The sequence below is a fragment of the Lepidochelys olivacea genome (genome assembly GCF_965140295.1).
Source record: "Lepidochelys olivacea isolate rLepOli2 genome assembly, chromosome: 1".
In the NCBI taxonomy this organism is placed as follows: Eukaryota; Metazoa; Chordata; order Testudines; family Cheloniidae; genus Lepidochelys; species Lepidochelys olivacea.
In genome coordinates this window covers 349,532,546-349,556,065 of record NC_140411.1, presented here as the reverse complement: position 1 = coordinate 349,556,065, position 23,520 = coordinate 349,532,546, and the positions used below count along the sequence as shown (strand labels likewise).

The following is a 23,520-nucleotide window of genomic DNA, read 5'->3' as shown; positions in this document are numbered from 1 at the left end:
CACTGCCCGTGACCTGACCATGACTTGTACTATTTACCCATAACTAAAACTTGGGCCAGGTCTGCAGGTGCTCTATGGGGTGGGGCAGTCTGGGAGCACAGCAGGGTGTTGGGGGGTGGCCCAGGACCCCCACTGGAGGTGGGGGTGGCCCAGGACCCCCACTGGAGGTGGGGGTGGCCCAGGACCCCCACTGGAGGTGGGGGTGGCCCAGGACCCCCACTGGAGGTGGGGGTGGCCCAGGACCCCCACTGGAGGTGGGGGTGGCCCAGGACCCCCACTGGAGGTGGGGGTGGCCCAGGACCCCCACTGGAGGTGGGGGTGGCCCAGGACCCCCACTGGAGGTGGGGGTGGCCCAGGACCCCCACTGGAGGTGGGGGTGGCCCAGGACCCCCACTGGAGGTGGGGGTGGCCCAGGACCCCCACTGGAGGTGGGGGTGGCCCAGGACCCCCACTGGAGGTGGGGGTGGCCCAGGACCCCCACTGGAGGTGGGGGTGGCCCAGGACCCCCACTGGAGGTGGGGGTGGCCCAGGACCCCCACTGGAGGTGGGGGTGGGTGGCAGCATGCTGCCCAGAACCCCGACTGGCACTGGGGGGCTGGGGAACGGTGGGGCTGGTAGGCTCCCTACCTGGCTTCATGTGTCCCTGCAGCTCCTAGAGGGAGGGAAGGCCGGTGGGGGCTCTGTGTGCAGCTCCTGCCAAGCTCCGGCTCTGCAGGGGGCAGTGCCTGCAAGCAGGGACAGCGCGCAGAGTCCCTTGGCCCCTCCACCTAGGTTAGGAGTTGCAGGGTCATGCTGGCCACTTCCAGGGAGTCTCCCCTCCCCTTTCACATTGCCACCCTTATTTCTGTGCTGCTGTTGGCGCAGCCCTGCCGTCAGAGCTGGGCACCCGGCCAGCAGCCGCTGCTCTCCCGTCTGCCATCAGAGCACAGTGGCAGTATATATACTTGTGGGGCTGGGGCCCCTAAACGACTCCAGACACAGAGGGGCCCGATCAAATAAGTTTGGGTATGTCTATACTACGAAATTAGGTCGAATTTATAGAAGTCGTTTGTTTAGAAATCGTTTTTATATAGTCAATTGTGTGCCCCCCCACGCAAAATGCTCTAAGTGCATTAACTCGGCAGAGTGCTTCCACAATACCAAGGCTAGCGTCGACTTCCGGAGCGCTGCACTGTGGGTAGCTATCCCACAGTTCCCGCAGTCTCCGCTGCCCATTGGAATTCTGGGTTGAGATCCCAATGCCTGATGGGGCAAAAAACATTGTTGCGGGTGGTTCTGGGTACATGTCGTCGTCAGGTCCTCCCTTCCTCCCTCTGTGAAAGCAACAGCAGACAATTGTTTTGCGCCTTTTTTTTTTCCTGGTTATCTGTGCAGACGCCATACCACGGCAAGCATGGAGCCTGCTCAGCTCACTGTCACCGTATGTCTCCTGGGCGCTGGCAGATGCGGTACTGCATTGCTACACAGCAGCAGCAACCCATTGCCTTGTGGCAGCAGACGGTGCAATAGGCCTGAAAACCATCCTCCTCATGTCCGAGATGCTCCCGGCTGCCTCGGTAAGGTCGGTCAGGAGCGCCTGGGCAGATATGGGTGCAGGGACTAAATTAGGAGTGACTCAACCAGGTCATTCTCTTTAGTCCTGCAGGCAGTCCTATTGCACCATCTTCTGTTGAGCAGCCAGGAGATGTGGATGGCTTGCAGTCCTTCTGATCCATCTGCTGCCAGACAAAGATGTAAAAGATAGATGGAGTAGATCAAAACAAGAAATGAACCAGATTTCTTTGGTATTCATTTGCTCCTCCCTCCCCCCCCAAGTCCTCCCTGAAATACCAGAGGGAGGGATAGCTTAGTGTGTTGTAGCATTGGCCTGCTAAACCCAAGGTTTTGAGTTCAATCCTTGAGGGGGCCATTCTGTGTGACAGTTGTTTGTTTCTCCTTGATGTCAAGCCATCCCCTTTGTTAATTTTAATTCCCTGTAAGCCAACCCTGTAAGCTATGTCGTCAGTCGCCCCTCCTTTTGTCTGAGCAACGGCAGACAATCGTTCCGTGCCTTTTTTCTGTGCAGACGCCATACCATGGCAAGCATGGAGCCCGCTCAGATCACTTCGGCAATTAGGAGCACATTAAACACCACGTACATTATCCAGCAGTATATGCAGCACCAGAACATGCCAAAGCGAAACCGGGCAAGTAGGCGACGTCAGCGTGGTGACGAGAGTGATGAGGACATGGGCAGAAACTTCTCTCAAAGTACGGGCCCTGGCAATGCGGGCATCATGGTGCTAATGGGGCAGGTTCATGCTGTGGAACGCCAATTCTGGGCCCGGGAAACAAGCACAGACTGATGGGACCGCATAGTGTTGTGGGTCTGGGACGATTCTTTCAATCCAGATTCTAGAAACTTTCACATGTGTAAGGGCATTTTCATGGAACTTTGACTTGCTTTCCCCTGTCCTGAAGCGCATGAATACCAAGAGGAGAATAGCCCTGTGGAAGCTTGCAACGCCAGACAGCTACTGATCAGTTGGGAATCAATTTGCAGTGGGCAAATCTACTATGGGGGCTGCTGTGATGCAAGTAGCCAACGCAATCGAAGATCTGCTGATATCAAGGGTAGTGACCTTGGGAAATGTGCAGGTCATAGTGGATGGCTTTGCTGCAATGAGATTCCCTAACTGTGGTGGGGCGATAGACGGAACCCATATCCCTATCTTGGGACCGGAGCACCAAGCCGGCAAGTACATAAACCGCAAGGGGTACTTTTCAGTGGTGCTGCAAGCACTGGTGGATCACAAGGGACGTTTCATCAACATCAACATGGGATTGCTGGGAAAGGTACATGACGCTCGCGTCTTCAGGAACTCTAGTCTGTTTCAAAAGCTGCAGGAAGGGACTTTATTCCCAGACCAGAAAATAACTGTTGGGGATGTTGAAATGCCTATAGTTATCCTTGGGGACCCAGCCCACCCCTTAATGCCATGGCTCATGAAGCCGTACACAGGCAGCCTGGACAGTAGTCAGGAGCTGTTCAACTACAGGCTGAGCAAGTGTAGAATGTGCATTTGGATGTTTAAAAGCGCGCTGGCGCAGTTTACTGACTCAGTTAGACCTCAGCGACGAAAGGTCATGCTCAAATAAATTGGTTAGTCTCTAAGGTGCCACAAGTACTCCTTTTTCTTTTTGCGAATATTCCCACTGTTATTAGTGCTTGCTGTGCGCTCCACAATATCTGAGAGTAAGGGGAGGACGTTTATGGTGGGGTGGGAGGTTGAGACAAATCGCCTGGCTGCTGGTTACGTGCAGCCAGACACCGGGGTGGTTAGAAGAGCACAGGAGGGCGCGGTGCGCATCAGAGAAGCTTCGAAAACCAGTTTCATGCTACGGTGTGAGAGTTCTGTTTATTTCTCCTTGATGAAACCCCCTGCTTCACTCTACTTCCCTGTAAGCTAACCACCCTCCCCATCTCCCTTCGATCACCGCTTGCAGAGGCAATAAAGTCATTGTTGCTTCACATTCATGCATTCTTTATTAATTGATCACACAAATAGGGGGATAACTGCCAAGGTAGCCCGGGAGGGGTGGTGGAGGAGGGAAGGACAAGGCCACACAGTACTTTAAAACTTATTGAATGCCAGCCTTCTGTTGCTTGGGCAATCCTCTGGGGTGGAGTGGCTGGGTGGCGGAGGCCCCCCCACCGCATTCTTAGGCATCTGCGTGAGGAGGGTGGTTGGTTACACAGGGGCTGTAGCGGCGGCCTGTGCTCCAGCCGCTTTTCCTGCAGCTCAACCATACGCTGGAGCGTATTAGTTTGGTCCTCCAGCAGCCTCAGCATTGAATCCTGCCTCCTCTCATCATGCTGCCGCCACCTTTCAGTTTCAGCCCTCTCTTCAGCCTGCCACCTCTCCTCCCAGTCATTTTGTGCTTTCCTGCACTCTGACATTGTCTGCCTCCACGCATTCGTCTGTGCTCTGCCAGTGTGGGAGGACAGCATGAGCTCAGAGAACATTTCATCACGAGTGCATTTTTTTCGCCTTCTAATCTTCACTAGCCTCTGGGAAGGAGAAGATCCTGTGATCCTTGAAACACATGCAGCTGGTGGAGGGGGAAAAAAAGGGACAGTGGTATTTAAAAAGATACATTTTATAGAACTATGGGTACACTCTTTCACGGTAAACCTTGCTGTTAACATTACATACATAGCACGTGCTTTCATTCCAAGGTCGCATTTTGCCTCCCCCCTCCCCGTGGCTAACAGCGGGGAACATTTCTGTTCAGCCACAGGCAAACAGCCCAGCAGGAACGGGCACCTCTGAATGTCCCCTTAAGAAAAGCACCCTGTTTCAACCAGGTGACCATGAATGTTATCACTCTCGTGAGGATAACACAGAGAGATAAAGAATGGATGTTGTTTGAATGCCAGCAAACATACACTGCAATGCTTTGTTCTACAATGATTCCCAAGTACGTGCTACTGGCCTGGTGTGGTAAAGTGTCCTACCAGGGTGAACGGAATAAGGCTGCCCTCCCCGGAAACCTTTTGCAAAGGCTTTGGGAAAGAGCCACAAATGCCAGGGCAAATTAATCATTAAACATGCTTGCTTTTAAACCATGTATACTATTTTAAAAGGTACACTCACCAGAGGTCCCTTCTCTGCCTGGCGGGTCCGGGAGGCAGCCTTAGGTGGGTTTGGGGGGTACTGGCTCCAGGTCCAGGGTGAGAAACAGTTCCTGGCTGTCTGGAAAACCGGTTTCTCTGCTTGCTTGCTGTGAACTATCTACAACTTCATCATCATCTTCCTCATCCCCAAAACCTGATTCCGTGTTGCCTCCATCTCCATTGAAGGAGTCAAATAATATGGCTGGGGTAGTGGTGGCTGAACCCCCTAAAATGGCATGCAGCTCATCATAGAAGTGGTATGTTTGGGGCTCTGACCCGGAGTGGCCGTTTGCCTCTCTGGTTTTCTGGTAGGCTTGCATCAGCTCCTTAAGTTTCACGCAGAACTGCTTCGGGTCCCTGTTATGGCCTCTGTCCTTCATGCCCTGGGAGATTTTGACAAATGTTCTGGCATTTCAAAAACTGTAACGGAGTTCTGATAGCATGGATTCCTCTCCCCGTACAGCGATCAGATCCTGTACCTCCTGTTCGGTCCATGTTGGAGTTCTTTTGGGATTCTGGGACTCCATCATGGTCACCTCTGCTGATGAGCTCTGCACTCACCTGCAGCTTGCCACGCTGGCCAAACAGGAAATTGAACTTCAAAAGTTCGCGGGCCTTTTCCTGTCTACATGGCCAGTGCATCTGAGTTGAGAGCGCTGTCCAAGGCGATCACAATTGAGCACTCTGGGATAGCTCCCGGAGGCCAATACCGTCTAATTGCGTCCACACTACCCCAAATTCAACCCCGTAAGGCCGATTTCAGCGCTAATCCCCTTGTCAGGGGTGGAGTAAGGAAATCGATTTTAAGAGCCATATAAGTCGAAAAAAAGGGCTTCATCATGTGAACGGGTGCTAGGTTAAATGGATTTAATGCTGCTAAATTCTACCTCAACTCCTAGTGTAGACTGCACTAAAGATTGCGAGGGGCTCAGGTACTCTGGTAATGGGGGGATATAAATACTAAAGGTTGTAACAGAGCAGACGAAACAAAGAGAAGTGTGCGCTGCTCTCGTCCGTGAGGAGCGTTCCAGGATCTTTGTCTCTACAGAAGATCCCAGCATCTCTAAGGATCCCCTCGTTGTTCGGACGTGAATTCTCACTGCTCCCCCGCCGACATGGGTCTGTATCGTCTCCATTTCGCAGAGCTGGGGGACAGATGCACAGAGCTAGCGAGCGAATTGCCCGCGGTTACACAATGAGTCGGGGCAGTCGGGAACAGAAGCCTGACGCACATCATTAGTGCTTTCCCACTGGCTAGTGACTGAGAGCCTGCTAATGCCTGAAACCCCAGAACTGCTGCTGCCTGCAGAGGGCTCGTCCAGGGCTGCTTTTAGATAATGCTGACGGGTTCTGTGACATACGCGTGTGCTTGGCAGCTGACGATCCTGCAGCCTTGGGTCCCCTACACGATGAGTGAAGTGAGGGATCTCGAGAGCAATGGTGGACTCGGCCTGGCTGGACTATTTCCCAGTGTCCCATGAGTTGGCTGTGTCCAACAGGAACAGTATGTAGGGTGGCCGCTGCCCCATCCCCAGAACACCGGACATGCCTGTACTATGGGAGCGGCGTGGGCCTGTCCCTGCTAGCGTGACCTCACACACACGCTGTGCATAAGGGGGTGCTGCCCAGAGGCAGCCATTTTGAAGAGCATGCCGTTCCGTCAGCACGTGAGATCATGCCGGCGGGGAGGTGGAGTGGTGGGAACTTCAAAATGGTGTCCCTTATTCATGATACCGGACAAAACCACGTCTGGTTTAGTCTCTGTACTGGACAGGGGACAAAAGAGGACTGGCTGGCTTAAAACCAGACAAGTGGCCTCCCTGACAATGTCATCCATAGGAAGGAGGGTGCTGAAAACTGGTCTAGTGCCCAGAAAAGTCCGTGTGCGTCTCCAGCATGCCAGTGATACTGGACACTATTCCACTTGGCTTCCTTCCATCTGCTTTGACACCCAACCCTGTAGTATCTGAAAGAGGCTGGAACAGGATCCCTGAAGGAAAAGGGACCAGACCACTGCGGGGCCAAGATCCTGGCTCATTCTCATCTCTTGTTTCCAGTTCAGGGCAAGAGATGGCTGGAGCTGGACCTGGCTCAGCAGAAGGCCTATGTGATGCGGTTGCTGGACGGGCTGGAGGTGGTCAACAGGGACAAGAGGCTGAAAGCAGCACGAGCTGTCCTTTATTTGGCACAAGGTAACTGCCTGCGCCCAGCAGACGGCACCGCGCCAGATGGCATTTGTGCTGTGGGTTTACTCGGAAAGGTTGGTTGCATGGGGTTTGCTCCTAAGGCGAGGAGGAATTGTTTGCTCCCCGTGCTCGATGGGTTGACTCTCGAAGCCCTGCGTTGTCTAAGGGCTTGTTTAAACGAACACTTAGTTCTCGTCAAGCTGGGGTGAAAATCTGCCTGGTGCTTGCCTGCCACACGCTGTGTCTGTGTGGAACCGGCTACTGGATGCTAAAAGTTCCTAGGTGTGCTTTGATCTGTCCCACTTTGAGATGGGATAGATCAAAGTACACCAGGAAACTGAGTGCATGACAGCAGGGGCCACGCAGACACTTTAGTGTGTGGCCGGCTAATACGGGGTAGATTTCACCCCAGCTGGATGCAAATAGCATCTTCATTTACACAAGCGTTTACGGTATTTCTGCATTGCCTGTCACCGTGGTATGCTAGTGTCCGCCGAAGGCTGTTGTGCATCCAGAGGCAGTGCTAATGTCATAGTTAAGAAATAAATCTCAGGAGACTGAATGGTTCATGGGATTGGGAATAGAAATTGAAGACTTAGATGTCTAGATCTGGATGCTGCCAGGTACTCGGCACCTAGGTTCTGCAGTAATTGGGCATTAGAAATGCCTAGTGTGGAGTTTGCTGGAATAAATCCAGTCCAGGTCAGCAGGGACTAAGTTATCACCTGCAGGCTGCTTGGTCTGCTTGAAAAGAGTCCCATAGGAGACCCTTTATGATCTCAATTTACAGCAGGGTCCCTCAGTGCCCAGCTGGGTGGTTCCTCACTAAGCATCTCCCTTTCCCCCACACTTGGCTTCTCTCCCCCCCCCCCCCACTTCCTTCCTTCCTGTGTTTCCTTCTGTTCTTCCTTCTTCATGTTGTGCAGGTCAGCCAGGGAGTAATTGGATATTGTCAGGCTGATCTTCGGCACTATGAGACCCTCACTTTCTGAGTTAATTTCTCTTCCCCTCCTCCCAAATCATGACCAACCTTACATGAAATGGAAACTGGAAGTGTTTGCCCTTCATCATTTGCCCCTGTTGAGGGAGGTTTCTTTGACTGGGCGTTGGCGATTCCTGCACGTGGATGTATTGTTGTGCAGTTATTTAATATCAGCCGTCTTGTGAGGGTGGATGGGTGGAATTAGGGGTTGGTTCTCGGTGCAGTTCCTCCTGGATTGTTGTCTAGCACCAAATCCAGGGAATTGATTTAATGCATTATACCCAGATGATTCTGGCAAGCAACCCACACCCCCTGCTGCAGAGAAAGGCGAAACCGCCCCCACACGGCCAATCTGACTTGGGGGAAATTCCCTCCCCACCCCACATATGGTGATCAGTTAGACTCTGAGCATGTTGGCTGCAGAATTGGAGAGAAACCAGTGGTTGAATGGGAAGCTGAGCCCAAACTCCCCTCTCACTCCGATAAGTGGTCCCTCCATATCGCGATGGAGGAAGCTTGCATGGTTGCTGCTCCTGTTCCCTGTACTCCAGTCCTGCCAGCCTGGTACCTTTCACCAACACTAACTTCACCTTAAAGCTGCCTCTCTTCCCATGGTTTGCTCCATCGGCCTCTCTGTTTTCCCAGGTGTATTTGGCGAGTGTGACATGGAAGCGGAGGTCCTACATTGGTCTCGGCACAATAACTTCCTGCTGTACCAGATGGGGACTTTCTCAGCCTTCCTGGAGCTACTGAACATGGAGATTGAGTGAGAGGGTTTAGCATTCTCTGGTCTGCTCTCGTCTTTATAACACATATGTCTGTGGGATGCCCCCATTTGGTTTTGGCTACTTGCTAGTGGAGTGGGGGGGAGGGTTGAACAAAGGTGGTCTAATCACCAGAGCAGTTAACTCTGTGAGAGCGAGATGGTTTAATGTAGAAAGGACCATTTAGTGTAGATGGTTTAGTGTAGAAAGACCCAAGGAGGCTGTGGAATCTCCGTCATTGGCAGGTTTTAAGAACAAGTTAGACAAACACCTGTCAGGAATGGTCTAGTTATTACATAGTCCTGCCTTGGGTGCAGGGGACTGGACTAGATGACGTACTGTAGTCCCTTCCAGTCCTACACTTCTATGAGTCTTTGGCTATTCATAGTGTAAATGGGCCCTAGATGTGGCCTTGTCTGGTCTGAGTGGTGGAGTCTCTCACCATCCTGAGCAGCAACTGACTGACGGGAGATTTGACCACGAACTCCTGTTGTCCTCTTTCTTCATTGCAGCAACAGCCAGGCTTGCAGCAGTGCCCTGAGGAAACCAGCTATCTCCTTAGCAGATAGCACAGAGCTCAGGTAACCTGTCTTTTCACCCCATGTCCTCCATTCTAGAACCTGTCCGCCCACCCGCCCTTAAGTGGGACGTGAGCTGTCAGGTCAGCGGGCTCCCAGTCCGTCTGTCCGCTGCCTTGGCCAAAGTGCCAGGGAAATCCCCAGGCTTATTTTTTAGGCATCAGAGCTCTTCAGGCTAAGTTCAGCGAGGGTGTCTGGTGGCCCCATCAGTTGCCTTGCAGAGAGAGGCGAGTGCCTTCAGCTCTCTGGGCCAGCAGAGTCTGGCTTTGCTACTGCAGCTGCACATTCAGCTCCTGGGAGGAAAGGGGATGAAACCTCAAGTCGTCTTATGGCCCCTACTCCCTCTTTGGCCTTGAAGGGGCATTGATGGACTCCCCAGAAGATTGCAGCAAGTCCTTTGCTGTGGGGAAGGTTGCCTGGATATGCTGTAGTTGAAGGAATATGTGGGGAGAGATGATCAAACTGAGGGGGGTCAGGAACAGGTGGGTAAACCCATAATCCAAGGGGGAAGCAGTATCTCAGATGAGAAAATGCAGTTTATTTTAGTCGTCCTTTCTGTCACCTTGCTGGCCCCATGGGATCATTCCAGGGCATCACCCTAACGCGGCGGGTCCCACAAGCATCTGCTGGTTGTACCCCGAGTAATTGCAATGCGGTGCGATGGAAGGTCCAGCCTTTGAGACCTGCAGGCTCTGACTCTGGCACAGGGGGCAGATGGTGGAACAGTCTGGATGGTAATGTAGGGCCTGCATGCTCTACTGCTGCCTAGCTGTTAGGGCAGAGCGAAGGTCACTGGATTGTTCCAGGAAAACCCCAGACCCCCTTCCTTCCAGACTTTCTCCTCCTCTTGGACCAGCCTTAGTAGTGGAAGGGGCAGGCTGGCCTCCTGACCACACCTGGGAGGAGGAGTAATTGGGAGCTGGGGAATGGAGAGGCTGGGATCCCCCGCAAATCCTACGGGGGGTGGCGACCTGTAGTGGAAATGGACTGTGGGTGGCTGTGCGACCTGCCTGTCATGATGCCTTCTCTCCAGGGTGCTGCTGAGTGTCATGTACCTGATGGTGGAGAACATCCGTGTGGAGGTGGAGGCCGACCCGCCTGAGTGGAAGAGCTCCCAGGAGACCTTCAGGACAGAGCTGAGTGAGTAGCTGGCCACCCTCCAAAGCTCCATTTCTCTCTCACACGCAACCATGTCTGGGGGGGTGCAGCTCACTCCACTGTCCCGTGCTGTGACGGCCTCTGAGTAGTAGCTGTAAAACCAGAAGGAACAAACCACTATCAAATGTAAAGGGATCCCCCTTATTCCACCAGCCCAAGGTCAAGCCAAGTTTGGGCTAAGACTGTGGAGTCTTTAGTGATGGATGGGGGGGATTGTTGGGGGCTGGTTGCTGTTGGCACCATCAGCGAATACAATGTCCCTGACAAGGCCTGCATGACATGCTAATAAACTCACTCCAGCGGTGAGAGCATGGGAAGCGGGGGAGATTCTCTTTATTCTAAGCTTGTTTCGGTCCCGTCCCTCACAGGTTTTCCTGTGCACAGTGAAGAACCATTTGCTCTGTTGCTCTTCACCATGGTGGCCAAGTTCTGCAGTGGGCACGCTCCGCACTTCCCCATGAAGAAGGTCCTGCTCCTGCTGTGGAAGGTGCTTCTGGTGGGTGCAATTCTTTTGCTTTTCAAGAATCTCCTGAATCGGGGAGGGGGTTATATATTGGGAGGCTGCCACCTGGCCTCCCTTTGCTAATTAACTCAGCCTTGTAGAGGTCCCAGCATCGAAGTCTCCTCGTCACTTAAAACACATTTAATGCTAGATTGAAAAAGGCACTAGACAATATACAAGAGGGAGCAATCTGCACTGGTCCAAGGGGATCTCCTGGGTTGAGTTACTTTCACCACCAGCTTCTGTAACACAGAAACTTCTGAGCAAGAATGATCTGTGTATGCCTAGCATACAATCGCCCCATGAGCAACAGACTGTGTTGGGAGTTTATAAAGTATAAACCTCTCCAAGGTTACTGGATGAAGGGATGTGCCAGATGTGACATTTGGAGATTAGCAAAACATTTGTCATAGCATCTCAGGAAATCTTACTTGAGAAATGAATTCAGGTTGGCTTGGGGACAAAGAACATAATTTGGAAAGCAAACTGGTTGAAGAATCATACATGCAAGATTTTTGTGAGAGTTAAATATGGGCTGGAAAAGATAGGAGTAGGATACCGCAGGGGTTCCTGTTAGGTCCGGGCTCATTAAATACCATCCATAAATATCTGGAAGAGGGAGTAAGTGACATGTTACCCAAAAGGATGTAGAAATGCTGGGGAGGCGGGAGGCAATACAGCATATAGAAATCTGGATGAGAAATAACATCATGGAATGGAATGTGGAAAAACGTCCATGGGAAAGTAGTTTGGAAACACCCATAATTAAATGAGAGGAAAATGCCTGCCTGGGAAGCAGAAATACTCATTTATTTTATAGGCCCAGACGGGACCGTTCAGATCAGCTAGTCTGGGTTGCATGACTCTGGCTAGAGAGTTTCCTCGAGTGTGTTGAAAGATCACTGGGGATGGTAGTGGGCAGCAGATTAGGCGTGGGTTTGTAGCTTGATAGGGAACGAAAAAGGCCCCGCTGCGAGTTTTGGCTTTGGAGCCAGGAGGGAATAGCCCTCATCTTGCATGGCTGCACCTGGATTATCTTCCTAGGAGAGAGAAGATCTAGTTTCGCCCAGCAACAGTTAAGAGTGGGCACAGGCCTCCCTTTGCAGGGTGCAAACCCCAAAGAGAGAGGAGAATTACTTAGGGTAGCACAAGAGGAGCTGATGCTACGTCTACTCTGCGAGCTAGGGGTGTGATTCCCCTGCGTTTGCACACACACTGGAGTTAGGTCTCCTTACGCTAGAGCAGGTGTAAATAGCAGTGTCGCTGCACTAGTGTGGGAAGCGGCTGCAGAGGCAAGGCTGAGCTGTGCGGAGTACATCCCTGCTGGTTTCCGGGAAGGGGGGGGGTGAGGCACGGCTCATTTTCCCTTCTTTCTCTTTTACACCTGGCCTGGTGGCCCGCAGTTCACCCTGGGGGGATTTGAAGCCCTCCAGGCCATGAAAATGAGGAAGCGGGAGGCGCTGGGCCTGCCGCCTCTCCCGGAGGACAGCATCCAGGTTATGCGCCGCATGCGGGCTGCGTCGCCTCCCACCTACACCATCGAACTCCTGGACCAGCAGCCGTCGAAACGTGGGCACCGGAGCAGGCGGGTGAGAGCTCGTGATAGCAGAGGCTCCTGGGATGTAGCTCGTGGCGTGGCATTCCTCCAGAAGGGAACTTCCATCCAACAGGAGAGGCTGCATTCAGTAGTGCCCTTCTCTTCGCCCGGTTTGCAGCGGTGGGGGGTGGGCGTGTTCACCGGTCACGTCCTGGAGATGGCATGCTTGCTTTCCTATTAAGAAAGCAAGAGTGCATCCCAATCATCTAATCCCCAGCTAAGAGGAGCAAAGCACGACGTACTGAACTACTGACCGCAAACCAGGGCTCTCCTCTAGTTCAGCTGGTTGAGCTGATGCTTTATGCTTAGCAGTTCCAAAGTTTGCAGAAACAAATCGGATTCAAAGGGGGCAGGATACCTTCCGCCACTTCCTCTGGGGCGGGCAGAAAATCCAGCAGCCAGGGGCTCCATTTTGAAGGTAGGGAGGATGTGCTTCATCCAGGCTGAGATGCCAAATAAAGAGACAAGGCAAAATGATGGAAGTCCTTGCTCAGGAGAAACTTCAGTATTCAGCCCATGCAGCTTCCTGACCCCCTAGGGAAGTGGAGCCTGAGGGTTTGTAAAATCCTTCCTCCTCCCCACTGATTTCTCCTCTGTTTCCACATGTGACAGCCCCTGGTGAAGCAAGACAGCCTGGACATGTATAATGAGAGGGACCCTTTCAAGAACGATGAGGCTGGAGTGGATGAAGAGGAAAATGACGATGTAGACAGCGGGATTGAGGGGGAGCTGGACCTGATGGAACGGGAAGCGATCATCCAGGCTGTGCCAGCTCAGCGCCCGCCCATCGAGCGGGTGTCCTTCCCCAAAGGGCTTCCATGGGCACCCAAAGTCAGGTATAACCCTCTCGTTTCATTGTCATCCGCCCCTGCCCCAACTCCCCTTAAGTTGCAATGAATTACTGGTGGAACGTTTGCCTGGTACTTGTTGGACTGAAAAGGCTTCACTGTTTTCCCTACTTGGCTTTTCTCATACCACCTTTGGCTGGGATCTCCCAAGACTTTACAAGCCAAGTAAGGTCAAATCAGGTCCATGGCGGGGGGATGCTGGCCACCATGGAAATCCCAAGTGTTGCAGGAAGTAGGGTTGGTGGTTCTGTTGTACTCCATGTGCAAGACCCCTTGGCTTGCTCCTTCTTACAGATGGGGGATGAAGGTCAGTGTTACTAGCCAGTATTGGTAGTCCAGAGCTGGGTACATCCCCAGTTGTGGCCTTAGGGAATTAGTCTTGACAGCTGTTTAATGAAATCATCTCTTGTCAGATAAACAGTGAGTCTTTTACCTGCCTGGATGGTGAGCGTCCTCCAGTGGCTTCACTGTGATCTGGGAGCTCAGAGAACATCAGTTGTAGGTCTGGGGTGCGGGGCATGCCTCTTTCTAGAGCTGATACTGATCCATGAGTTGTGTTATGCGTAGTGGCTGAGATCCTGGCGCGACTGAAGTCAATGCGAGATTCGCCATTGACTTCAGTAGAGCCAGGATTTGACCTGGACTTTAAAATGCAGGAGCCCACGTAATTCTCTGGTTTGGGAGCAGTGCAAGGGTTAAAGCTGATCAGCTGGGCTAAACGAAGCTGCTGCCAGGCCTGTTCACTGCCCTGCTCATTAAAATGGGCAGGACCCTGTTTCCCATGGGGCTCTGATGTCTCTATCTCTGCATATGCAATACTGCAGGGCCCCACGGTTATTCTCTCACCCTGCATGTTAAGTGACTTTTGGTTTGGTTGCAAATTCCCCATAGAATATGGAATTCAGCTGGGTTAGTTTTGCCTCTCACAGCTTCACCTGGTAATACAAATTCTACTGATGGTGTTAAGCTACCAGTTCTAGGGAAGGATGCACAAGGCAAAACAGCACCAACTTGCTCTTCGACACCTGTAGGGCCAATAAGGTGGACTGCAGATGGCCCTTGATGACTTGCAGAGAGCAGAGTGGTTGGATAAGAAGGGGCTGGTTTTACAGAGTCGCTTTCTCAACCATACCCACATGTTAAATGGCTCTAGAGGTTTAGGATAAATCCCGATCATCTTGTTTATATTGCAGCCGTTTGCCAGGTGGCAGTAACGACTCCACTAAGCAATACTCCAGGGCTGGATGTTACATGCAGGGGGTCTGGTATTCGGTGTCCAAGCAAACTTGGTACTGACAGGACATGTGTGTTTTCCCCTCTCTCCCTGGTTGTTTCTCCTGCCACTCTATCAGACAGAAGGACATTGAGCATTTCCTGGAGGCAAGTAGGAACAAATTCATTGGATTCACCCTCGGACAGTGAGTATTGGGCATCTGGGAGAATAGAGTTGGTTTGGCTTTTGCCAGCAAAGTCTGTCCCCTGATCTCCTGTCATTGCCACGTTCGATTGCTGCTGGGAGGTGTTAGTCCTCGGCTTTCTTGAGGAGGCTGGCACCCTGAAGGCTTAGGAGGATGCTTGGCCATTTTCAGTCTGTATCAGAACCATGTTGCAATGTAAAACCATGTTCTAACGGACAGTGCTTGCTCCAAAGAGCTTACGGTCTAATGAAAAACAGAGCAAGTGTGGAGAACCAGATGCTTCCTGAGCCCTTGCTTGCACGGTCATAGCTGGCCCGGGTCGTCTTATTCCACAGGTCTGATTGATTCCGTTATAAATTTGCCTTTTGATGGGAGGGGGAGGAGAGTAAGGAGGTGGGAGTGTAGGGAGTGGGAGGGGCAGTGGGAGTTGTGGCTGGTACAGATACCTTAGTCCAGAAAAATCCCTGCGTACATTGTGGCATCAGTGTGGGCAGGGGCTGGAAGCTGCTGGTGTGGCAGCAGAAGGGCTGCCAGGAGAGAAGATTTTCACAGGCCACCTTGGAAACTTCCACAGCTGATTCTGGCTGCGTTAGCTGGGTGGCAACGAAGGTGGCTGGGGCTCAGTCTGGTCCGGTGTGAGAGGCAGGAGGGAGTCGACAAGTCCTGCGCTGACCCCTGGTGTTGCTGAGCCATCCACGAGCTGGGAGCTAGTTGTATCTTACAGGCGTGGGACTGGCCGTGGGTGGCCTGGGAGACCTTCAGAGAACAACCAGATACTGCAGGGGGGGATGTTTGGTGATCCAGTGAGCGCTTTTCTCTCTGAGTCAGGAACAAACCTGTGCCCTTCGGAGCAGAGCTGGAAAGCACTGGCTGCCGACCTTCCCTTTCTGTGTAGCTGTGGTCATGGGGCAGAGTATCAGAGTTCATAAAACCGTGTGCCTTTTGTCGCATGTCCTAGGAGCATCTGCCCCTCTGGCAGAGCGGAGATGGGGGCGGGGAAGAGGGGCGGGTGATCTTGGCATTTAGACATTGAGTTTCTGGAACATCTGGGTTTCGTTCATCTGACAGCAGACTGCCTGCCTTCTGCTCTAAATCCAAAAGGGAAAGTGTCCGTTCCAGATCTCCCTTTTGGGCTTGTACCGATCTTCTTTCTTACCTTCCTGCAGGGACACGGATACCTTAGTAGGGTTGCCCCGGCCCATCCACGAAAGCGTGAAGACTCTAAAGCAGGTAATGCAGTGGCTCTGTGCCTTAAACATCTGCTGTTGTTCTGATCTGCGGGATTTTGATATAGGGGATGGCTTGTCCAATGTCTTGAATTGCTAGAACGCCACTGGTTCTTATACCTGGCAGTGCTGGGATGCAGCCACCTCTGGGGTGGGAACTCGTGCATAGTATATTCCATAGGAGCGGGGGAAATCTTTGGCCAGGATCACCAATGCAAAAGAGAACGTCAGTGTGCGCACCGAGCAGACGGGATGTCTGGCTTAGCGTCTTGTGCATGCAAACTTTGCAGCTCTGTCTGTCTGCCTTGGGAGGCTGACAAACTGAGTCAACCCTGTGGGGATTTGAACTTCGTTGCACTGGGGAGTCTAGGTGTTCTCCCTTGGACCTCTAACCCATCCTGTGTGGCTAGGATTGCTTCCCCAATAGAATTCACATTACTCCTGAAGCCTGAACCTGCCCCCACACCCTGTACTTATACCCCAGTTCAAGCGCCCCCAGAAAAAAATAGGGGGTACTCAGCACCCACCAGCCACAGCTGTTGAGGGGGGCCACCAGATCAGCTGTCTGGCAGCTGGAGGGAGGTGCTTGGGGGAGGGGAGAGAGCAGCAAGCAGTGGGTGGGCAGGGGGCCTTGGGGGAGGGGTGGAGCACGGGCGGGTAGAGGCAGAATGAGGGTGGGGCCTTAGGGGAGGGGGTGGAGCGTGGCAGGAAGGGGCAGAGTGGGGGTGGGGAGCCTCAGGGGGGCAGGGTTGCAGCACCCACCGGGAAGAATAAATCCGCTCCTGTGCCCCAGGTCCTATTGCTTTCCAGCACCTGGCTGAAGAAGACCAAATACAGGAAACTAAAAGGAAAGACTCTCTCCACCCACCCCTTTTTAATCAGTCCTCTGGGTCTCTGTTAACAGTCTGTCCCTGACTGAGGCCTTCGGCTGCTATCACAATATAAATAAGTGATGAAATCATAGGTTTTAACCATCTGAGTTCATTAAATCTGCCCTGGAATCTTTTGCAAGCATTAGGGTTGTTAACCCCGGTGCTGGCCAAACTAAACTCGCCCTGCAGTTGCATTTGGATGATGCAGCAGACTTTGTCTCTTCTCCTTCACTGATGTTGCTATGCACTGTTAAGCACTTGCTGGGTTGTGCTCCAGAGGATGCTGCATTTCAGTACTGGTTGAAGTGATTTCTGCTTGTCCTAGGAGGAGTTTGGGTAGTTTGTAAAGCATGTCACAGCCATAGGAATATCCCACGTGGGATGAATTCTCACACCTCTGTGAAGATCTTTTCTGGTGGGATCTGTAAATCTAACCCTACCCTGGCTGAACAGGAGAGGGAGATTGGCCTGTTTTTCATTGCACAGTGTGTTCCTTCTCTTTCAGTCCTGGTGTTATTCTGCCTCTCTGGTTTGTGTTTCTCCAGCACAAGTATGTCTCTATCTCGGATGTTCAGATCAAAAACGAAGAGGAGCTGGAGAAGTGTCCCATGTCACTGGTAAGAAACCAGTACCCTCCACAGCTAGACTGTGTGTCTGAAGGAGCAGTTTCTAAGGAGTGCGTCATTGTCGAGTGTTACCATGGCATGCTGATTGCTCTGTGTGTGTCCACGGAGGGCTGAAGTGAAGATATCCAAGTGGAAAGGAAATAGCTTGAGTCTAGAAAGTGGCACCTCACTGCCCATTTGCTAGGACCCTGAGGGCTGCGTCTAAGTTACATGCAACAGAACAGGGCAACCACTGTCTACTTTTTGAAACAGGTACCAGCTTTGATACACAGATACAGACTGCATGGACTACAGGTCCTAAAATGCATTGCTCCACTTTGATCCCAGTGGGCGGGTTGCACAAGATGGAGCATTGCATGCTGGGACTTGTAGTCATTGGAGGCTGCATGCTTGTATTAAAGATGATGGCTGTGTCATCAAACGCCATAGGTTTACTTTGAGCCTCAGGACACGCATTGGCCTCCCCTTCTCTAAGGCAACACCATTCTTGGGCTTTGATCTGGATTGTACCTGTCCCAGCAGCAGTTCTGAAAAGCCAGGCAGCGTCCTGACACGGATGTGGTGCCGCTCCACCTCGAGCTGGGCTCTGGCGGGAGGGGGACATCTCTGACGTACCTCCGTGATTGAGTGACAGCTCTATTTTTTCCTTCCGTATCTGTTTGTCGCCTGCTAGGGGGAGGAGGAAGTTCAGGAAACCCCCTGTGAGATGCTCTATCGGGCAATGTTATACAACCTCCCCCAGTATATGGTAAGTCTATATTTTTTGAAAGCTCACCACTGGTGGTTTACTGAGCACCCTGGAGACTCAAATCATCAGTGCAGGCTTCCTTCTCACTAAGGTTCAGCCCTGACCTGGTGGAGCCACCTGCAGGGATAAGAGAGAGTTCAGCTTCATTGGCCCACCCAACCCTTGTCCTCTCTGCTGAGACCATCACAGGGTAACCAGCCTTGTGGATACGGGGGAAGCAGTAGATGTGGTATATCTTGACTTTAGAAAGGCTTTTGGTACTATCTTGCATGATCTTCTCACAAACAAACAAGGGAAATACAACCTAGATGGAACTACTATAAGGTGGGTGCAGAAATGGTTGGAAAACCGTTCCCAGAGAGGAGTTATTAGTGGTTCACAGTCAAGCTGGAAGGGCATATCGAGTGGGGTCCTGCAAGGATCAGTTCTGGGTCCAGTTCTGTTCAATATCTCCATCAATGATTTAGATAATGGCATAGAGAGTATACTTATAAAGTTGGTGGACAATACCAAGCTCAAGGGGTTGCAAGTGCTTTGGAGGATAGGATTAAAATTCAGAATGATCTGGACAAACTGGAGAAATGGTCTGAAGTAAATAGGATGAAATTCAATAAGGACAAATGCAAAATATTCCACTTAGCAAGGAACAATCAGTCGTAGACATACAAAATGAGAAATGACTACCTAGGAAGGAGGACTGCAGAAAGGGATTTAGAGGTCATAGTGGATCAAAAGCTAAATATGAGTCAACAGTGTAACACTATTGCAAAAAAAGCAAACATCATTCTGGGATGTATTAGCAGGAGTTTTGTAAGCACGACATGAGAAGTTATTCTTCTACTCCACTCCACGCTGATTAGGCCTCAACTGGAATATTCGCAAAAAGAAAAGGAGTACTTGTGGCACCTTAGAGACTAACCAATTTATTTGAGCATAAGTTTTCGTGAGCTACAGCTCACTTCATCGGACGAAGTGAGCTGTAGCTCACGAAAGCTTATGCTCAAATAAATTGGTTAGTCTCTAAGGTGCCACAAGTACTCCTTTTCTTTTTGCGAATACAGACTAACACGGCTGTTACTCTGAAACTGGAATATTGTGTCCAGTTCTGGGTGCCAAATTTCAAGAAAGATGTGGACAAATTGGAGAACCAAAATTATTAAAGGTCTAGAAAACATGATCTATCAGGGAAGATTGGAAAAAAATTGGGTTTGTTTAGTCTGGAGAAGGGAAGACAGAGGGGACATAACTGTTTTCAAGTTCATAAAATGTTGTTACAGGGAGAAGGCAGAAGAATTGTTTTTCTTAACCTCTGAGGATAGGTTAACCTAACTGTCAGGGTGATTAAGCACTGGAATAAATTGCCTAGGGAGGTAGTGGAATCTCCATCATTGGAGATTTTTAAGAGCAATTTAGACAAACACCTGTCAGGGATGGTCTAGATAATACTTAGTCCTGCCATGAGTGCAGGGGACTGGACTAGATGATCTCTTGAGGTCCCTTCCAGTTAGTGCCAGAGTGGTATTGGGTCTGTGATAGGGACCCTTGTCATGCTAGGAACTGACCTCCAAACCACCAGCTTGCTGCAGATGGGCCAGCAAACAGCTTGATGACCACTGTGAGTCACTACTTGGCTAAGTTTGAACAGGCAGCCCAACAATGAAAGAGTCGGTATGCCACTCCCAATTCCCAGAGCCAAACTGCCCACCTTGTAGGACGTCTACTTACAGCTCTGCTGGAGGCTTCACTTCCCCTGTTAGTTTCAGGAGTAGCCCAGCCTGTGTCCTGCACATAACCTGAGACCAACGCTGGTTCCAGGCTGCAACTCCGTCACATGAGCGAAAACGAAATTCCTTCCTCCCGCCACGTGTTGTTTGTACACGGGCCTCTAGTGCCTGCTTGTTCTCAATGTATTTGGGGGCTGGGGGGGATTCCTCTCCCTCTGCAGATTGCTTTGCTGAAGATTCTCCTGGCTGCAGCACCCACCTCCAAAGCCAAGACCGACTCCATCAACATCCTGGCAGACGTGTTGCCCGAGGAGATGCCGTAAGTGCGTGGGTGGGTGACAGGCAGCTGAGTGCTGGCTGTTTCAGCAACAACGCGGTCTCCTGGCTGATGTGGGTAATGCAGCGATTTCCCATTTCTGGGATGGCAGAATCCACATGTTCCTCTGGAGATGAAGTTTCTGTTTTCATGGGGAAAAAGGGATCCATGTGAGTGAATGGTCTTTACTGGACCTCTGACCCTTTCAGTGCCGCAGGCTGTACCAGACCAGTCCTCGTGCTCTGTTAACGTGAATGGCTGTGACCCCAATTGATCTCTACTGGGAGTGACCCATGCTTGTTCACCTGATTCAGTAGAGCTCTTGTGGCCAGAATGCAGCACAAAAGAAAAGGCTATTTATGGCAAAATGTCAAAATTAAACCAACCAGTACAAGAAGTAAAGCTTTACTGCTCTGTAGGCAGAGTGCGTCTCTGGGAGAGCCCTTTTCGTTCTAGTTTACTCCTGTAACAAGCTCCATCCCAGATTCTCCTTGTGTGCTGTAGTCCATCCGTTCTGTGACCCACTATGGTGCCCCTAGGCAGGACATGTTGGGAGCAGGAGGCCCAGGGATAAGTGCGGGGTCCTGTTTGGGTGGCAGGTTCAGTGGAAAAACCCCCTTTATATAGAGCCCATGCAGATGAATAGAAACCAATCAGAACAAAAATCCCATCCCAGTAATGCTCATTGTACATGGATCTGTCCCTCCCTTTCTCCTTCCACACTAGCATCACAGTTCTTCAGAGCATGAAATTGGGGGTCGATGTAAACAGACACAAAGAGATCATTGTGAAGAGCATTTCGGCCACGCTGCTGCTGCTGCTGAAGCATTTCAAACTGAACCACATCTACCAGGTGAGCTTTATATGAGAAGGCCATTGCTAGGTGCTTCGCAGGGCAGGTGTGTTCAGGTTAGTATCGCCTGGAGAGCAGCTGCGGCTTGGTCTACCTCAGTGGTGACCTTTAGCCCCAGGGCATATCCTCTTTAGCATTATTAGCACAGGACGAGTGACAGTACATGTCTTGGCTTTGGTTGTGTTTGGGTCACTTCCACAAGGCTGTGTCCCCTTGTAAACCTCCACATGATTATTTCACCGTGGCCAAAACTTGGCTACATCTGTGTTCAGCCTGAAGGGAAGACATTTCTTTCCCCCTGCCAGGAGTGGGAAGGGGATGGGGACTAGCCAAACCCCTCTGAGGCCTTGTCTAAACTACAGGTAGTCGGGGAATCTAGAGTTAAGAGTTAGAGACTTTCGCCTTTGCATCCTAACACAGTTTCGTTTGGCCTGAGTCTAAACCGGACCGAACGGTGTTGTGACCATGCTAAGGGGTTCCCTTATTAACAATGGCTGACTAAACACTACATTGGGCTGCATCCTCGGCCCAGTAGTGCAGCCACTTTGCATGCCGAATACCCATTTGACATTAATACACTAAATTTTATGATCCCCAGCTGCAGTGGGTCCCTCATGCCCCCTTATGTGTTTGCAACTTGCTCCCCTCAGCACAGGAGGGCGTTCTCTCATTTTCCCCCTTTATTGTGGCACGAGGGTGCATGCGATCCAGCAGGTAATGCAGAGAAATGGCATCCAGGGGGCTCCTAGGTTCTGATCCTGCTTGTTGTTTAACCCTGGGTGAGACATTAAAGTGCCTTTTGCATCTGTCACCTGTGCTGGAAAACGGAGCAAAAAAAGCAGGAACCTCTCAGCGATCCAGCTGCTATTCCTGAGCTTAGACTGCCAGGGCAATAAACTCCATTTCAAGCAGAACAAACCAGATTTACGTCCTGGCTCTAGTTTTGTGACCCTTCATGTTTGTGTAAATGTCACATCCAGCTGCGTGTGTATATCAGGGTCACTGAGGTTACTGGTAAAATGATGTTCCGGCCAGGTGCTTTGTTCACCCAGGGGCTTTGCCAAGGGTTGCTCCCTGCTGCGTCTGTCTGCTTGTACCAGAGCTTGGCTGTTGTGGAGCCAAGTGATCAGCAGAAATGAGGGTCCTCTTCCTGTTTGTAATTAATCTGCAAACAGCATGTCACCTAAGGTGACCAGATAGCAAGTGTGAAAAATTGGGACAGGGTGTAATAGGCACCTATACAAGACAAAGCCCCAAATATCAGGACTGTCCCTATAAAATCAGGACATCTGGTCACCCTGATGTCACCTCATTCTGGGAAACGTGGGACTGTCAGACCACCAGTGTGCTGGGCTGGCCAGCGGTTGGCCAGAAGCTGGAGGGGACTTGGCTAATCAGTGGAGACTCCCAGCCAGGAGGGGACAGAGAGCCATGGCCCCCCGACTTTTTACCAGCCGTAAGAGCGAGTGACGGGGGGAGTGGGAAGGGGTCTTGAAGGAAGAGGTGGTGCGAGGGTGGGGCCTCAGGGGGAGTCATAGCACAGGGCCACGGTTTGGGCACCTGTGCCCCCTACCCCTTTTAGGGCGCTTCTGCCCCCCTGCTTCCAGTGCTGTCTCTCTGTACATCCTCCATGGTTCTGTTGGAAGACTGTGAGGTGATGTCCGTGCTGCAGCTGGCAGCGTGCCTCCCAGCCTGGTCAGACCAACAGGAACTGGCTCTGCTTTAGCTAGTGGGCTAAATAGATGTGTGTGGCTGTTGCTAGACGGGCTCAGGCAGGCTTGGACTTGGGTAGTGAGCCCGAGCTGCTACCCATGCCCACTCTGCTATTTTTAGCACACTAGCTCTGCCTGAGTTAGTGCGTGGCTCACTCTCAGCTGTAGTGTAGACATACCCAAAGAGGGACCAACAGTTCTGCTTGGTGAGAAAAAAGGGAGCTCCCCCTGGTTGAGCTATTAGCTGAGACCAGCTTAGCATGACCCCTGTGGGCCAGTCTTTGCATTTTACAGTGCTGCTCTGTCTGCTCCCATACTCTGTATTAGGAATTTAGAACCAGGAGTCCAAACTCCTTGGTCTTGTTTTGACTCTGAGTTTGGCTTGCTGTGTGACCCTGGGCCAGTCAGTCCCCCTCTGTGTGCCTTAGGGCTTGTCTACACATGGAGATTAATCGGGAATATGGAAGAGTGTGAATTTAAAGCAGAGTAGTGCTTCCTGACCAATTCAATCTGTGGATGCTCTTGTTCTGGCCTTGTTCCAAATTAGTTTAATCCACTTCCAAAGTGGTTTACGCTAATTTGCAACAAGTGTGTCCATACATGGACTTAACCAGCAGTAGCTATTTTGGAATAACTCCCCGTGTAGACAAGCCCTTAATGACCCTCTTTGTAAAACACGGTCAGGGAAGAGAGAAACATGAGGCATCATTGTAATGTTTGTAAACACTTCAAGATGCTCTGATGGGAAGAGAC

General features: G+C 51.4%; 1 protein-coding gene across 2 annotated transcripts in view; it reads left to right on the top strand.

The window, feature by feature from the left end:
• Positions 1-23,520, top strand: part of STRIP2 (striatin interacting protein 2) — a 67,472-nt gene that overhangs the window by 18,777 nt on the left and 25,175 nt on the right. The window contains exons 4-16 of one of the 2 annotated variants that reach the window (XM_084616872.1): positions 6,715-6,849; positions 8,471-8,591; positions 9,102-9,170; positions 10,201-10,307; positions 10,694-10,821; positions 12,231-12,416; positions 13,037-13,260; positions 14,625-14,690; positions 15,857-15,920; positions 17,334-17,405; positions 18,088-18,162; positions 20,108-20,205; positions 20,929-21,055. In XM_084616872.1, the coding sequence (XP_084472998.1) occupies positions 6,768-6,849; positions 8,471-8,591; positions 9,102-9,170; positions 10,201-10,307; positions 10,694-10,821; positions 12,231-12,416; positions 13,037-13,260; positions 14,625-14,690; positions 15,857-15,920; positions 17,334-17,405; positions 18,088-18,162; positions 20,108-20,205; positions 20,929-21,055 (1,419 nt within the window). In that variant the 5' untranslated portion in view covers positions 6,715-6,767. The remainder of the gene's footprint in view (positions 1-6,714; positions 6,850-8,470; positions 8,592-9,101; positions 9,171-10,200; positions 10,308-10,693; positions 10,822-12,230; positions 12,417-13,036; positions 13,261-14,624; positions 14,691-15,856; positions 15,921-17,333; positions 17,406-18,087; positions 18,163-20,107; positions 20,206-20,928; positions 21,056-23,520) is intronic. The other variant, XM_084616873.1, reaches the window with a different exon arrangement.